Consider the following 15675-nt stretch of genomic DNA (forward strand, 5'->3'; position numbering starts at 1 on the left):
AGTCAATTTCCTCACCTAATGATGTTTGATAAGCTTAGATAATTAATTTCAGATCTTGCTTGTTTTTTAATATAAACATCTAATGTTAAAAATTTCCTTCTAAGCACTATTTTAGCTACACTCTACACATTTTGATAGTTTGTATTTTTATTTTCTTTCCATTTAAAATATTATCTAATTCCCCATGTAACTTTCTATTAGAAGTTACTATGGATTATTTAGAAGTATGTTATTTAATTTCCAAATATTTGGGAATTTGGGGCTATTTGGAAATTATGTGTTAATGTTGTTACATGTATTACTTGCTCGTAACCCATATTGCATTACTCTTGTTCCTTTAAGCAGTCAGTTGTCTTTTAGAGTGATTAAAAATAAAGAAAAAATGATTTTCTATTTCCCTTCAATTTCACCATTTCAAGAGATCTTTCTTTGTGTGGATTGAAGTTTCTGTTTTGTATTATATACCTTCTGCTTAAAGAACTTTTAACTGAATTGTCTGCTGGTAATGAAATCTGTTTTCCTTTGTCTGAAATTGTCTTTGGTTCACCTCTATTACTGAAAGATATTTTACTGGTTTCCCTGGATTGACAGACTCTCTCTCTCTCTGTCTTTTCACTTTAAAGTTGTTCATCTTCTTCTGGCTTACAGAACTTCTGATAAGATGCCTACTGTATCTTTTTAATCTTTGTACCTCTTAATATAGTGTGTCTGCCTTTGAGATTTTCTCTTTATCTTTGATTTTCAGAAGTCTGAACATATGTCTAGGGGTGTGTGTGTGTGTGTGTGTATGATCCTTTTAATGTATTCTTGACTTTGGCTTGCTAATATATTTTGTCCCGGATTCTTGCATCCATATTCATCAAGGATATCGACTTACAATTTTCTCTTATTGTGGTGTCTTTTTCTGGATTTGATAACAGGGAAATATTGCCCTCATAAAATGTTCAGATGTATTCCCTTCTTTTCAATTTTTTTCTTAAGTGTTTGAGAAGGATTTATGTAAGTTCTGGTATGTTCTATTTTCACTTACATTCATTTAAAAGTATTTTCTAATACTGCTTATGATTTCTTCTTTGACCCCATTGAATATTTAATAATATATGATTGAATCTCCACATATTTGCAAATATTCAGGTTTTCTTTCTGTTATTGATTTCTAGTTTCATTCCTTTGTAGTCAGATCAGACACTTTGTATGATTTTCATCTTTTAAAATGTATTTGGATTCATTTTATGGCTAAACATATGGTCTGTATTTGAGAATACAGAATAGTGTATATTCTGCTGGTACTGAGTGAGGCATTCTGTGTATGTCTCTTAGGTCTTGTTCAAATCCTTTATTTCCATATTGATCTTCTATATACTTAAAAACCATGAAATAAACAGTTCCATGGAAGAGGGAACCATGCACTATATCAATTACTTGACAAGAGCATGGTTCTCAACACTCGGAGTGTTGGTTCAGGAGCTCAAATGGCGATGGCTGAAGAAATAATATGAAGTGAGGAAGTTGAGACCAGGACTATTAATAAATCTTATGAAAAAATTGAAAGGAAAGCAGAGAGGAGATGTAGTAGTTTGACAGAAGTGTTTCTCAACCTCAGCACTATTGACTTTTGAGCTGGATGGTTATTTGCTGGAGAGAGCTCATGTGCTGTGTATTGTGTGGAGTTTAGAAGCACCCCTGGCCTCCACCTACTAGATGCTCGTAGCAATGCCTCCCCTTCCAGTTGTGTCAGCCAAAATGCCTCCCAATGTAGTTGAATGTCCGCTGGTGGGGCAATGTTTTGCCCATTTGAGAGATACTGCTGCAGAGAAATGTTTGACCTTAAGATTTGGGATCTGGTGTTGACAAGATCAAGGGTATGTTCATGGGAGCTGGGTGGCTGAGCAAACAGAGAAAATATCATTGAAAGTGAGAAATTCGAGGAATTGAGGCCAAGCAGTGATCAAAAGATAAAAATAATTTTTAAAAAGAGTAGTAGTCTTTTTAAAGACTGCTGCTGCTGCTGCTGCTTCAGTCGTGTCCGACTCTGTGCGACCCCACAGACGGCAGCCCAACAGGCTCCCCCGTCCCTGGGATTCTCCAGGCAAGAACACTGGAGGGGGTTGCCATTTCCTTCTCCAATGCATGAAAGTGAAAAGTGAAAGTGAAGTCGCTCAGTCCTGTCTAACTCTTAGTGACCCCATGGACTGTAGCCTACCAGGATCCTCCGTCCATGGGATTCTCCAGGCAAGAATACTGGAGTGGGTTGCCATTTCCTTCTCCATACTACTTTTTACAAAGAGAAGTAGTCCATAGTCTAATGATCTTGAAAAAGCTAAGTTCTCTAAGGAGAAGAAAGGAAAAATATAAAATGTTAACTGATGAAACTCACATGCAAATTTATTTTAGAATCTTAGTAGTTTCACTGTTAGCAATCTGGGGGAACATGAAAATATGAAAATATTACTGAACTTCATGTAGTCCATTTGAAGTGAAGTATAGAACATCCAAATGATTAAATATTATATTTAACCTATTCAATTCTCTTGTTTTCTCACTAGCTACCAACCAGATACTGTTGTGCCTAGTGCATTAAACTACAGTCCTTTATCTTTAGTGTCAAGAAGCAGGGGAGAATAGGGGTACAAACATGTACAGATTGATGATGGCAGAAGGAATTCCTGCCTAATCATTGACATAAAAGTAAACTGGCTATGCCAAATTATCTTATAATCCTTTCTGTTTAGTAACTATCTTGCTTTATATCATGATCAGATTGTGCCCGTGAAGTAATTTTTAATGTCTGCTACATTTTTAAAAGAAGATAGAATTATCTCTGCATTCCAAGTGTTTTCTAAGAAAAGCATTCAGCTTCAACTATTCTGAATGCAGAATGTTAATACGAATGCCAGTTGTGTGTGTGATTTTTTTTTTAAGACTCAAGGACAAAAGAAAGTTGCTAGCATGATGGAAAGTAAAGAAGTCCATAAAGGAATATTTCAGATTGAGTGGGAACATAAGAAGATGGAGATGGAAATGGAAGATCTAAATCAGAAGGCTTGGGATATTCAGATGCTGTTTTTTTCAAGAGATCGTCAAAAGGTAAGTTCTCCCTGTGCCCCACTATATAATTTTAATTTCAGTCATTAAAGTATTCACTCATTCAACCAATATTTAATAAGATGCTCTGTGATGTCAAGCATGTCCTATGCATAGTATTTCATAATGTGACTCTGGATTCTGTCTGTTTCTTCTGTAGTTTACATTTGCTGCCTCTGGTTCTTTGTGACCCAGTCAGTAGTATAGTTCTATCTTGCAGTTCACCAGGAATTTCCTAAATGTCAAATCTAGTGATCCCTTTCCCAATCATCACCATCCCTGTAGTATTTGACATTGACCATCTTCATTCCCTCTGTCTCTTTTTTTTTTTTTTTCTTTCTGGCCAGGAGCATGTGAGATCTTAATTCCCCAACCAGGGATCATATGTACATTTCCCCACAAACTCCCTCGCCCCCCACAGTGGAAGCAGAGTTTTAACCACTGGACTTCCTGGGAGGTCCATCTTCATTTTTAATATTGCCTGTTGTTTTGGCTTTGATCATCCCTCCTTTCTCCTGTATTTCTTCCAACATGTCAAATCACTCTGCCTCTTTTCCTGATTTCTCTTTTGTTTCTACCTCTTAAGTATAGTGATTAAGATTCTGCCCTCAGCTCTGTGTTTCTTTCCGTGTCCTCTCCTTTGATGACTTCTCTTTTTCTAACTTCCATGATCACTCCTAAGACTCATCCAAGCTTTCTGGATTCCAATTCAATTCCAGTCTCACTTCTCTGAACCTGACCTTTCTCAAGCATTATTTCTGTGTGATCTCCCAACAGCACCTCTTCTTATTTTGCTTATTTCTATTCTTTCAGCCATTCACTTGGGGTTAAAGTTGCTGTCCTCTGATTCCTCTGCTTCCCTTGTCTTCCAAGCCTTGCCTAGTGTATCCATTTATCCCCTCATTCTTTGGGCCCCTAGCCTTTACCTTGCTTCAGTTCTTCCTTTTCAATGGTTTCTAGTATTTTATAACAATCTTCTAACAAGTCTCTTGACTTTGGGTTTTTCTCTATCTCATCTATAGATTCACATTTCTATTCAGCTCTAACATTCCTACTCTGCTCTATTTTAAACTTCCTCTTCTTACCTGGCCAATGAATTTTCAAGTTCTTAAGTGGTGTTGAGTGTCCTTCAATCTTTCTCAAATTCATTTCCCCTGTTAGTCTTTTACACACCAGTATTTTCAAACCAAACTGATTATATTTTCTAGGATTCTACCTCTGTGCCTTTGCAATACTGGTTCTTCTACCTGGAATATTTTTCCTCAATTTTTTTCACATCCCGAATCTACTTTTGAAGGTCTGGTTTAAATGCCACCTAATCCATAAAGCCTTTTGATTTCCCAAGCTCAGAGAAATCATAGCCCATCTCAAACCACCTTTTAATGTGCATGTCACTTATGTATCTTCTGGCAGTGTATCATATTACTTACTCTCTTCTTCTTGATGTCTAGGTCATGTTATCTATCTTTGTTATCTCCCTCAGTATCTTTAACTATTAGTAGGATATTGTTAATATGGAACTCATGAGACACTGTCAAATAAAACACAGTAAATATCTGGTGAGTTGAATAAATGAATGAATGAGAAAATAAACTAGGCATTGGTAGTTATTAGTATATAGGTGAATGCATCAGTAACTGAACATGAGTAAAGATTATGGCACAAAGTCAAGTCAATCCTCACTTGGATAGATATTTTTTATGAGAAACATAACTTCCAAAACTAAGATAATCTTTACAAAATTATCTCTTGGAAGAAATAGAGAAAAATATACTTACTTTGTGGTTTCTTTTTTTCCTCTCAAAGTACCTAAATGAACCAAACTATGAGACTCTGATTGCCATTCAGATTGGAATAATGGAGCAGACTATTGCTGTTTTAGATAAGGTAGGAATCAAAGATATTGATCATTATATTTCCAGTATTTGTGAATGATATGAACAAAGTAATAGTTTTCAAACCATGAATCCAAATAGAACCTATAAAAACTTGGTCTTTTATAATGATATTCAGGATGTAATTCAGTTCGGTTGCTCATTCATGTCCGACTCTGCAACCCCATGGACTGCAGCACGCCAGGCCTCACTATCCATCACCAACTCCCAGAGTTTACTCAAACTCATGTCCATTGAGTCGGTGATGCCATCTAACCATCTCTTCCTCTGTCCTCCCCTTCTCCTCCTGCCTTCAAACTTTCCCAGCATCGGGGTCTTTTCAAATGAGTCAGTTCTTTGTATCAGGTGGCCAAAGTATTGGAGTTTCAGCTTCAACATTGGTTCTTCCAGTGAACATTCAGGACTGATTTCCTTTAGGATGGATGTAATTAGAGGTCCCTAAATAGTGTCTTTGCAACCATAACCATTGTGATAGCCTGAAGGACTTTAAAAAATATTTTAATTTTATATTGGAGTATTGTTGATGAATAATGGTGTTAGTTTCAGGTGTACAGCAAAGTGATTCAGTTATACATATACATGTATCCATTCTTTTTCAAGTTCTTTTCCCATTTAGGTTATTACAGAATACTAAGCGAAGTTTCTTGTGCTATACAGTAGGTCCTTGTTGGTTATCCTCTTGCTTTCCTTGGTGGCTCAGATGGTAAAGAGTCTGCCTGCAATGCAGAAGACCTGGGTTCAATCCCTGGGTTGGGAAGATCCCCTGGAGAAGGAAATGGCAACCCACTCCATTATTCTAGTCTGGAAAATTCCATGGACGAAGGAGCCTGGCAGGCTACAGTCCATGGGGTCACAAAGAGTTGGACACAACTGAGCGACTTCACTTGTTGGTTATCTATTTTAAATATAGAACTGTGTATATCTCAATCCCAACCTTCCATTCTGTTTCCCCCCCCCACCCTTCCCCAGCTCTGTAACCATAAGTTTGTCCTCTAAATCTGTATGTTTCTGTTTTGTAAATAAGTCTATTTGTATCATTTTCTTTAGATTCCAGGTGTAAACAAGATCATATATGTCTTTGTCTGACTTACTTCACTTAGTATGATAATCTCCAGGTCTGTTCATATTGCTGCAAATGTCATTATTTCATTCTTTTTAATGACTGAGTAATATTCCATTATATATATGTACCACATCTTCATCCATTCATCTGTTAATGGACATTTAGGTTGTGAAGCACTTCAACATCCTTTGGGGCTACTGGAGTGTAGGTCAATTTCCTGTTTCACATTCGGTTATGATTTTATGTAGTAGAAGTGTTGACAGTTTTTCCTAGCCATTGTAAAGGCTTTGTTTTACCCTAACTGCCTGAGCACTCAGTTTTGAGTGTTTAACATATATAAGATGGAAACAAAGTATTCTCCAGGCTGTGTTCTTAAAATCTCTCATTTCTAAGAATATATAAAGTTTCTTCTAAAATGTGTATTAACAGACCATTCTATCTTTCAACAAATAATTTAAGTACCTACTGTGTGTGGGCATTATGCTAAGCACTAGGGGTATGGTGGTAAGATATCTTAATAATGACAATGTATTTAAATTTTAAGAATAATATCTTTATAAAATATTTTCTTTCAAAATTATTTTTGTGGGATGTCCTGGGAACAAAAATTTCAGACCCACAAAAAAAATGTGGAGAACTGCAAAAAGCTGCTTAAAAAACTGAGAAGGTACAGCAATCAAAAAGATATAGCAAATTATACCCTAAGTTGCAATTTACGAGAAGAGCTGGTGGCTGTCTCAGAGAGAAAAGACATCTGTAATGCAATGGGTAAGATTTTTTTTCTTTAATTAACTGTCAGTTTGTTTAAAAGTAATCAGAATTCCTAAAATCTGTACAGTGGTTATAAAACTACCAGTATTTGTTCCATATGTTTAACTATTTCAGAGTGCTGTTTCTGTATTTTAAAATGTAGATAATAATTCAACTAATTCCTTCTTCATTTTGGGGATAGGGTCTAAACTGACCTGTGAAAAGATTGCCAAAGAACGATACGAAAACATGATGAGACAACAAAAGTTAACAAAAATTTCAAAACAACAAGCTGATCAGATTTCAATACTACAGGCTGAAGTTGAAAGATTAAGAATGAAAACATTTCCTGCTCTTGTTCAAATGTAAAAATACTGTGGAAAATGTAAGATCAAATCAATCATTTTAAAAATAATTTCATTTGGTTAAAATGATTTCTCTTATATCAGAAAACTTAAGTAGAATCTTCTCTTAGTGTCATATTTTTGATAGCAAATTGTTTGATTTTAGTCTTAATCATTATAAAAATGTTTGTCCTGCATGAATAAATGTCTAAAATAACATGAATTATTTTTATTCAAGAATGAATAAGATTTTATCTCAGAATATTCAAGATCTATTTTATTAATTAAAAATATTTTCACAGTAGTAGTATAGACAGTCTTAAAGACAAAAAATTATTCTTAGCCACTACTGCCATTTCTAATTTTATAGAATTACCAGAAACATTATGAGATTATGATTTTTATCTTTTATATTTTTCTGTATTTCCCATTTTCTTCTGTAAGCATTTCTCTATAATTGGAAAAAAAATCATAGAATGTTAAAGATTATTCCCTCTGCTGTCAATGTGAACAAAGTGGTTTACTTTTACCAAGCCCTAAATCATTTGTAAATTACAAGATATTTTCTACGTAAGCATTCTAGACATAATCATCTTTATCTCATATTTATTACAACAGAACTTAACTTTGTGTCCCACCCAACAGTTTAGTAAACAGAAAAAACACGTTTTCTCATTTTGTGATATTGTGATTTATAAGAAATATATATTTGGTCTTCGACCCCATTCCTGGCACAGAGACACACTTGGAATTTCCTAAGTGATGAGAGAGGTACAGGTGTCTTGTTAATGAGGTGACTTTTGGACTGCACGTAAGGATGGGGGCTGGTTGCCCGAACTAACGCTGTGTCCCAACCTCCAATCCACCTACCCACCCTCCCACCCACCTCCAGGGAAGGGAAAGGAACTGGAAATTGAATTGATCACCAACGACCAGTCATTTAATCGATCATGCCTATGTAATGGAGGTCTCCATAAAATCCTACAAGGACAGGGTTTGGAGAGAGTGCTGAGAGCAAGTAAGCTCTGAGTCTTTTCCCATACCTTGCCTTATGCATTTCTTCCATCTGGAGGTTCCTGAGTCAGATCCTTTTATATGGTAATTTGGTAAATGTTTCTCTGAGTTTTGTGAGCCATTCTAGCAAATTAGTTGAGCCCAAGGAAGGAGTCTCAGGAACCTATTTATTGCCAGTGGGTCAGAAGCAGAGTTGACAATCTGGGCTTTCAGTTGACATCTAAAGTGGAGGGCAGTCTTATGGGACTGAGACCTTATCTTGTGGAATCCAATGCTATCTCCAGATGTGTCAGAATTGAGTTGAACTATATTATAGGACATCCACATGGTGTTTGAGAATTGTTTGGTGTGGAGAAACACAGCCACAAGCGAAGGAATTTGGTGATAGGAATTCTTATATTTCCATGAAATAGTTTCTCACTTTATTCATGTAGATGATGATAAGTAATGAGATTAACTGTTCAGAAAACTGCTTTGCCTTTCCATAGCCTATGGACTGACTGCATTCCAAGGTGATAATCAGCGGGATCATTGACCAAAATCTCCAAATGGTATCAATGTCTCATTGTTCTGCAATTCGTAAATTGTTAAGTTTAATCTGCAATACCATATCCAGTGTACACTGGTGTAGGTAAAGCCAAGAGAGCAATTATAAAATATTATATTTAGAAAAAAAATTGTTTAGAAGTTTTAAAAACTGCCAGGATATACCATAATTGATCACCTGTTCAGTGATCACCTGTTTAGTGGCAATAGTAAGAAAAATAAGAGTCAGCATCATTTTGACAGCTCCCCTTCTTAGCCCTAGAATGAGTCCTAGTCAGTTTGGCTGATTAAGCATGGTAGTGTCCATTAGTAACATTTCCATGTCACCTAAATTAACTGTTGGAGCCTCCATTTGCTACTAGTCAAGGCCACAAATATCACTGCACAGTGCTCTGTGGATTGCTGGGTCTTAAACAACCTGTGTGGTTTCTGTTTCTTAATGTCCACCCTGAGTGATCTTGCAATGCTCCTTGCTTAAATGCCTCATCTTTGTGGCATAGATAGAATGGAAATTCACAAGAGTCTCTTGCCCCCAAGATGAATTCTAGTAGCATAGCAGCACTTTCAACAGGAGGCATCTTCTGGTTTGAGGGTGTTGGTAGGTGCTTTGGAAAGTCACATGGGTCATGCAACCCAATCCCCTCTTGATTCTTCTTAGCTTCTGCTGAACTAACAGCAGTTATATTCATATTTTTATAGACCTTTAAAATATTATCTATTTTATCAAGTAGTAATATAATTGGGTCAAACATAACATGGTTTTGAGGATAGGACTTAAGAGTATGAGCTCTGTTGCTGGGTTGCTTGGGATAACCACTTGATCTTAAAATTTCCTTGTCTTTAAAACTGGAGTGTTTGGTAATTATAATACTCAAATGAGTTAACATATTTTTAGAAATATGGTCAAAGCAAGTGCTAAGTGTTAGTTTTCATCTTAATGGATAAAAATAGTTCTTATTCACTAGTTCTTTAAAAATATATATCCTATTAAATGGAGGTGAAATTAACAAATTATTTAAAAGGGGACTGCTTCAAGGGCATCCCTAGGCCCCAAACTCTCCCATTATCCCCATCCATACTCCATGATCTCCCTCCACTTGTAGAAATGCCCACTGAGCTGCTGGAGCCCTCAGCCAATGCCTTAGAAATCCCCCTTACTGTACCCCCACCTCCTCCCCAACTCTCCCAAACCAGAGTCTCACTGATGCTGTACTTCTTCCAAGTGGACATCTGAGGGTGACTCCAGATGTGCTAATCAGCAGTGGGGCAGCTGCGGTCAAATGCCAGCACCATCACCAGGGAAGCCACTTCCCCAGCCCCACTTAGGACTTCAGGCTGAGCAGTAAGAAGCAGTGGAGGCTGGTCAACATAGCTTCCCAGGGATGCCCATCTGGGAAAACTAGAGCCAGGGAAGGCCCATGTGAGGACTGGGCCAGTCCTCTTGGATTCACAGAAGCCGGTGACAATGGCAATGTCTAGAAGGTAAGAATTGGGGGGAGGAGGGGGAAGGGTGAGTTACATGGGCACTAACAGAATGCATACAAGAACAGAGTCCTGATATGCCAACATCAATAGTTTGTTGGCTCATGGGGAAGGACTGGATTGAAAAAAAGGAGCACTTGGGAGTGGAAGGGGAAGCTTAGGGTAATAGCTATTTACCAAGTAGTAGGGAAGTACTTTTTTTTTTAAGATTTTTTTTTTTTTGGTTGGGTGTAGAGGGAAACTAAAACAAAAAAACCCAAGCAAAGCTGTGTTAGCCCTTAAAACGGCCCAAAAACCCCAGAAAGTCCTCAGGAAGACTGAACCAAGAAACCACTGACTCACAGAGTTCTCTCTCTGCCTTTCCCTCTAAGGGCACACTTAAACACACAAGCTTTTCTGCTTCCAAGTTCACATACAACCACTCCAGTCACAAAGAGACAGGCTTTCTTTTCTTTATAGTTTCAGATTCTCAAGGACTAGGCCAGATTGGGTCATATGTCTGTCTATGGCCAGGATAACAGACTAGGTACCGGCGGGTTTCTGGCTGAGTCACTGTTAATGGAGTAAAAGTGAAAGTCACTCAGTAGTGCCTGACTCTTTGCCACCCCATGGACTATACAGTCCCTGGAATTCTCTAGGCCAGAATACTGGAGTGGGTAGCCATTCCCTTCTCCAGGGGATCTTCCCAACCCAGGGATGGAACCCAGGTCTCCAGCATTGCAGGCAGATTCTTTACCAGCTGGGCCACCAGGGAAGCCTATTAATGGAATAGATATGCTAACTTTAACCTTTTTCACAGGTATGATTGTAAAGGCAGATGAATATAAAAGACGCTGTATACCATGCCTTGAAGTGGGAAAATGAGCATATGTGGTTTTATAAAAAATAGATGACCATTTCACTAAATGAGATACAGAATACAAGTGACAAATTTGAAGAGACAGAAATTAATATAATTTTGAACATGAGTTTAAATACCTGCTATACCATCCAGATAAACATGTGATAAATGGGTGAAAACAAGGCAGAGGCATAAACTTACGGGAGGCAAGTATTTTTAGACAAGTTTACGTTTAGACGTTCACTAGATGGACTAGTGAACATTTAAAATAAAACGTTTTACCACAATAAATAAAATAATGTATTAAAACTCGCTTCCACAATTCTCTAAATTATCTTAACATGATTTAATTAAAAAAATTTTTTTTCACCTTTCTTTAACTGGCAAGTTTTCTTCGGGAAATTTATTCAAAACACTAAATTTTCATTTTTGAACCTTGTTTATATATAACAGAGGCCCTAAATTGATCCAGGTTCACCAGGATACCTTTCTCCAAGCCCTAATGGTTTATATCTTCCCTTTAAAATGTATAAGTATCTTTTAATTAAGTTGTCATTCACAAAGATATTCTGGAGAAAAAAATTATGAATTAAACACCTATAAATTCTTCTTCATTTCTGTTATAGTGTAGCAATTTATCATCTAACCCATAATGGTCTATCAGCTGAGTAAGGCTTAGTTTCTTGTTCTCCTCAGACATAGCTGACTGCAACTCATAAAGCAACTGCTGGCTACAGCTTCTCCACTTCTCTATTAACAATTGTAACTGAGACAGGTCATTCTGAAACAGAAACAAAAAAAAGGCACAAATGTATGTCATCCTATTTTAACTTACTTAATGAAAGTTGTTAAATCAGTCAATGAATAGTAGGTTTAAAGGGTAACACATTTGGACATGAATGGGACGTCTACCCAGGAAAAAAGAAAAATGGTTTTAAGTAAAAATCTTACCCTCAGAGAAAAAAATAAGGCAAAACTATGTAAAGAAGTAACAATATAGGTTAAAAAATATCTACTTTTTCTACTACAGCTATACTTTAAAAATTACATTCAAATTAATATTTTTCAGTGTCACAATTTCATAAAACTCAAGTAGTTGTATTTAGAGAAATCCTAAAAATTCAAAAGAGCAAATAAGATATAGCATTCCATCACTGATTACACACTGGAAAAGAGCCATTACAATATAAATGAATAATCCAGATAAATAAGGGTCATCTTCCAAGTGCCCAAATTCTATTTACTTCAACCTACCTGGGTCGAGATCTAAAATTTATTATATTTTTGTTGTTTTCTTAAAGAAAATGCTTGAAACATCTTAATAATTGGTTGGTAATAATTTAATAACAAAATCATTACTAAAAATACTTTTTATTGTACTCTGTGGCCCATTTTTAGCCTTTTTCTCTTCACTGTCACTGTTGCTTCTATTCTTATTGCAATTTGCAGCTAACATTTGAAACTTCTAATACTGCTATGGGATGGAAACGAGAGAGAAAAGCTTCAACTGAATATTAAATGTGGGCCGGAGCTTTCAAAAATGTATACCTGGTGTTTAAGACCTCTTTTCTTAATCTATGACTTATATTTGAGTTAAAGTTGTTGGAAGCCAGGTCTCTTGGTAATTGGCTTATCTCTCAGTATTGTAAAATAAAGTTGTATTTTCTTTTTGAAATACTTTCCTACCATTTATCTAAAAACAAACAAAAAAAATTATTAGGCAATGGCTCTGAAATTCTTCTCACCTTTGATCTATACATTTTGACTAGCTTCAGCCTCCGAAGAAGATCTTCTTTCTCTTGAATCTGCTTCATCAATTTTGCTTTTTCTTTGTTTAGTTCATGTTTGGCAAGATTCTCATTCATAAAGTCATTTTGGAGATCACTGCATGACTCAGTATCAAGTGATTTAGATTCACAAACATTGATATTCTTGAAGGTATCTTTCAAATATGTACTTTCTTCAAATTCACTATCTATGTGTTTAAAATTTTCATGAAATTCCAAACAGCTTTCTTCTGTTGAAGGTGCTGATTTCTCTGAAAAAGTCTGATCATTTTCCTCACTCTCTACTTTAAGCCGTTTTACCACACTGTAACAGGAATTAAATGAAGATCTGGTTTTCCTTAATCGTTCTCTAAGGGTTGCACTCATAGGCTGAAAAAAATGCATCAAACGTTAATAATGTCAGTCAAGAAAAACATTCTTGATATAAATAAGTCTACTAGGAATCAAGACTAATTTCTGTGGTAGACACCACTAGATGGCTTTCTGTCTCCATATATCTAAAGTAACCATCACAAAATTTCTTTCAATTTCTGGAAGCACCACTAAGTTTTATTCTCTTTTTAAGCCAGCACCCTTCTAAAATATCATTGAGACACTTATCTCAGTAATCACAAACATTTGTTCAGCAATTAGTCCAAGCCTGATATGGTTAGGTGCTTAGTTACAAATTAAGGAAAAAGATCTTTCCACCAAAGACCTCCATGACATCAAACTTTTTGTTTGGAATGCTGTAATAACCTGAACTGAAAATAAATGAAAATAATTGAGTCAGGATGAAAATCTAAGGGGAAGGTCCAATACATTTTCTAAAAGGAAACACCTAAAATGATTTGTTAATAAAAATGGTACTTATTAACCTGCTGCTAAGTCACTTCAGTCGTGTCCGACTCTGTGCGACCCCATGGACTGCAGCCTACTAGGCTCCTCCATCCATGGGATTTTCCAGGCAAGAGTACTGGAGTGGGGTGCCATTGCCTTCTCCAACTTATTAACCTACACACTATTAACAATGTTCAGTAGACTTAAAACCACCATTACTGCAATACTTCGAAATATACATCCAGTGAAAGAACTAAGATTTTCATACTTGTTTTCTTGAACTACTTGAATTGGGAGATGGTGGATTGGCACCAGCTTGTGGAGTGCTAGGTAACATCAAAGCCGAGTTTGATGGACTTTCCATCTTGAAATCTTGCTTTACTTCTAAAAAACAAAAAATAATCACAAAACAGAAATCAAATTCACCCACACCTCTATATATTCAATTTTAAACAAATTATTGTATATAACAAGCCAGGTAACTTCCTTCTTTCACTTAGCTGTGATTCATTCTTGCTTTTTTGTGTGCAATTTTCTGTTTACTTCTCTAAATTAGATTGTTGGTCATTATGGTGACTACTAGTTTTTTCATCACAAGTTACCCAGCTAGCATCTCAGATAAGAACTCTCCATTTGTTTTTACTGACTGATAAAATAATGATAAAAGTCTCAAAACCTGCCATATGGGGGTGGGGGGAGGAGAATAACAGTCAGGAATTCTTTAATCTCATTAAGCCAGTTTCACAATGAAGGAAAATGTAATTGAAATCTTTTAGTGCTTTAAGTGAAAATCGCTCAGTCGTGTCCGACTCTTTGCGACCCCATGGACTATACAGTCTATGGCATTCTCCAGGCCAGAATACTGGAGCGGGTGGCCGGTCCCTTCTCCAGGCGATCTTCCCAACCCAGGGATTGAACCCAGGTCTCCCGCATTGCAGGAGATTCTTTACCAGCTGAGCCACAAGGGAAGCCCAATATTTTCTTTAAAAATTTTTTTAAAAATATTTATAACTTCTTTAAAGTGCTTGTCGGTTAGTTTTTAAATTGAGTTCATCTTATGCCTTTATCTATTGATTACTCTTCCTCTTGATTATAGATCACATTCTATTTCCCACTATTATCCCACTTAAACATAATCAGTCCTGTTACATTACCCTAATTCCTAGAAGCTGTGTGCCTAAAACTAACGACCCCCGGGGGTGAGGAATAAGGAGCACAAGCACAGGTAAGTTTACTCCTGTCTGCATGGTTTTCAACTAAATAGCGAAGAGACCGTGAAAAGGAATGACTGAAGTTTCTCAAAGGCTACAGGGTAAAATACCAGAGGAGCCCTTCCTCCCCTCCCGCCACTACAGAAGGCCCACACGAGCCCTCGGGACACCCAAAACCTGAGGTGGAGCTGAGAGGTGCCTTGACAGCGGAAAGGGAGCAGTATTCAAATCCCCATCCGATCCCCGAAAAAGTTCAACTGTCAGACACCCACTCCACACCCCGCACGGTACCTCCCTCAGCCATCCCCAGACAGCACAGAGAGCGCGCCAGCCGCGGCGGCGTCTCAGAGGCCGGGCCGCGCGGGAAGAGGAAGAGACGCGCGATTGGCCAGATTGATTGACACGCAGCTCCTCTTCGCCCAGCGCCCGGAGAGGCGGGACTGCGCGCGCGCACGTTCTCAAGACTCCGCAAGGGGGCGGGAAGAAACGGAAGGGCCGAGACGCGTGATTGGCCCAGTTGACCGAGACGCGCGGCTCTGAGCTGTCCAGCGCCCGAGAGTTGGGGCACTGTGCGCGCGGCCGTTTGTTGGGAAGAGCTTTAAAGCAACTAACGGTTCCCATGAGGGGCGCGCTTTTCTTCGCGGCTTCTCCTCGCTCTCCTTTTTTTTAAAATACCGCCTTCCTTTGCTGCTTCCTGGTTTTTGTGTTTCTAAAGGACGCCTGAGAATGCCCCTCCTGTTCTGGCTCCCGTCAATCTCTTCGCGCTCCCCACAGCAAAGGCCTTTTTTCAGACTCCACGGGACCCAGAGACTCCGGGCCTGCTGTGTGTTGTATTTCCA

At 37.5% G+C, this 15675-nt stretch overlaps 2 protein-coding genes across 4 annotated transcripts in view; one reads left to right on the forward strand and one right to left on the reverse strand.

Annotated features, from left to right (window-relative positions):
• The window catches only part of CFAP43 (cilia and flagella associated protein 43), a 103099-nt gene extending 92900 nt beyond the window's left edge, over positions 1–10199 (forward strand). The window contains exons 34-37 of one of the 2 annotated variants that reach the window (XM_070363411.1): positions 2923–3087; positions 4891–4971; positions 6657–6810; positions 6995–10199. In XM_070363411.1, coding sequence (XP_070219512.1) covers positions 2923–3087; positions 4891–4971; positions 6657–6810; positions 6995–7161 — 567 coding nt within the window. In that variant the 3' untranslated portion in view covers positions 7162–10199. The remainder of the gene's footprint in view (positions 1–2922; positions 3088–4890; positions 4972–6656; positions 6811–6994) is intronic. The other variant, XM_070363410.1, reaches the window with a different exon arrangement.
• A 16-nt stretch (positions 10200–10215) lies between these two features.
• Positions 10216–15253, reverse strand: SFR1 (SWI5 dependent homologous recombination repair protein 1). 2 transcript variants are annotated; one of them, XM_070363412.1, is made up of 4 exons: positions 15132–15232; positions 13894–14009; positions 12765–13175; positions 10216–11800 (listed from the first exon to the last, which is right to left on the reverse strand). In XM_070363412.1, the coding sequence occupies exons 2-4, from the start codon at positions 13987–13989 to the stop codon at positions 11609–11611; spliced, it is 699 nt and encodes a 232-aa protein (XP_070219513.1). In that variant the 5' UTR covers positions 13990–14009; positions 15132–15232; the 3' UTR covers positions 10216–11608. The 2 variants fall into 2 exon arrangements, with proteins under 2 accessions (XP_070219513.1, XP_005903767.2); XM_005903705.3 differs by having other exon boundaries at positions 10217–11800; positions 15128–15253.
• Positions 15254–15675: the final 422 nt, after the last annotated feature.

Source organism: Bos mutus, chromosome 26, assembly GCF_027580195.1.
Source record: "Bos mutus isolate GX-2022 chromosome 26, NWIPB_WYAK_1.1, whole genome shotgun sequence".
NCBI lineage: Eukaryota > Metazoa > Chordata > Mammalia > Artiodactyla > Bovidae > Bos > Bos mutus.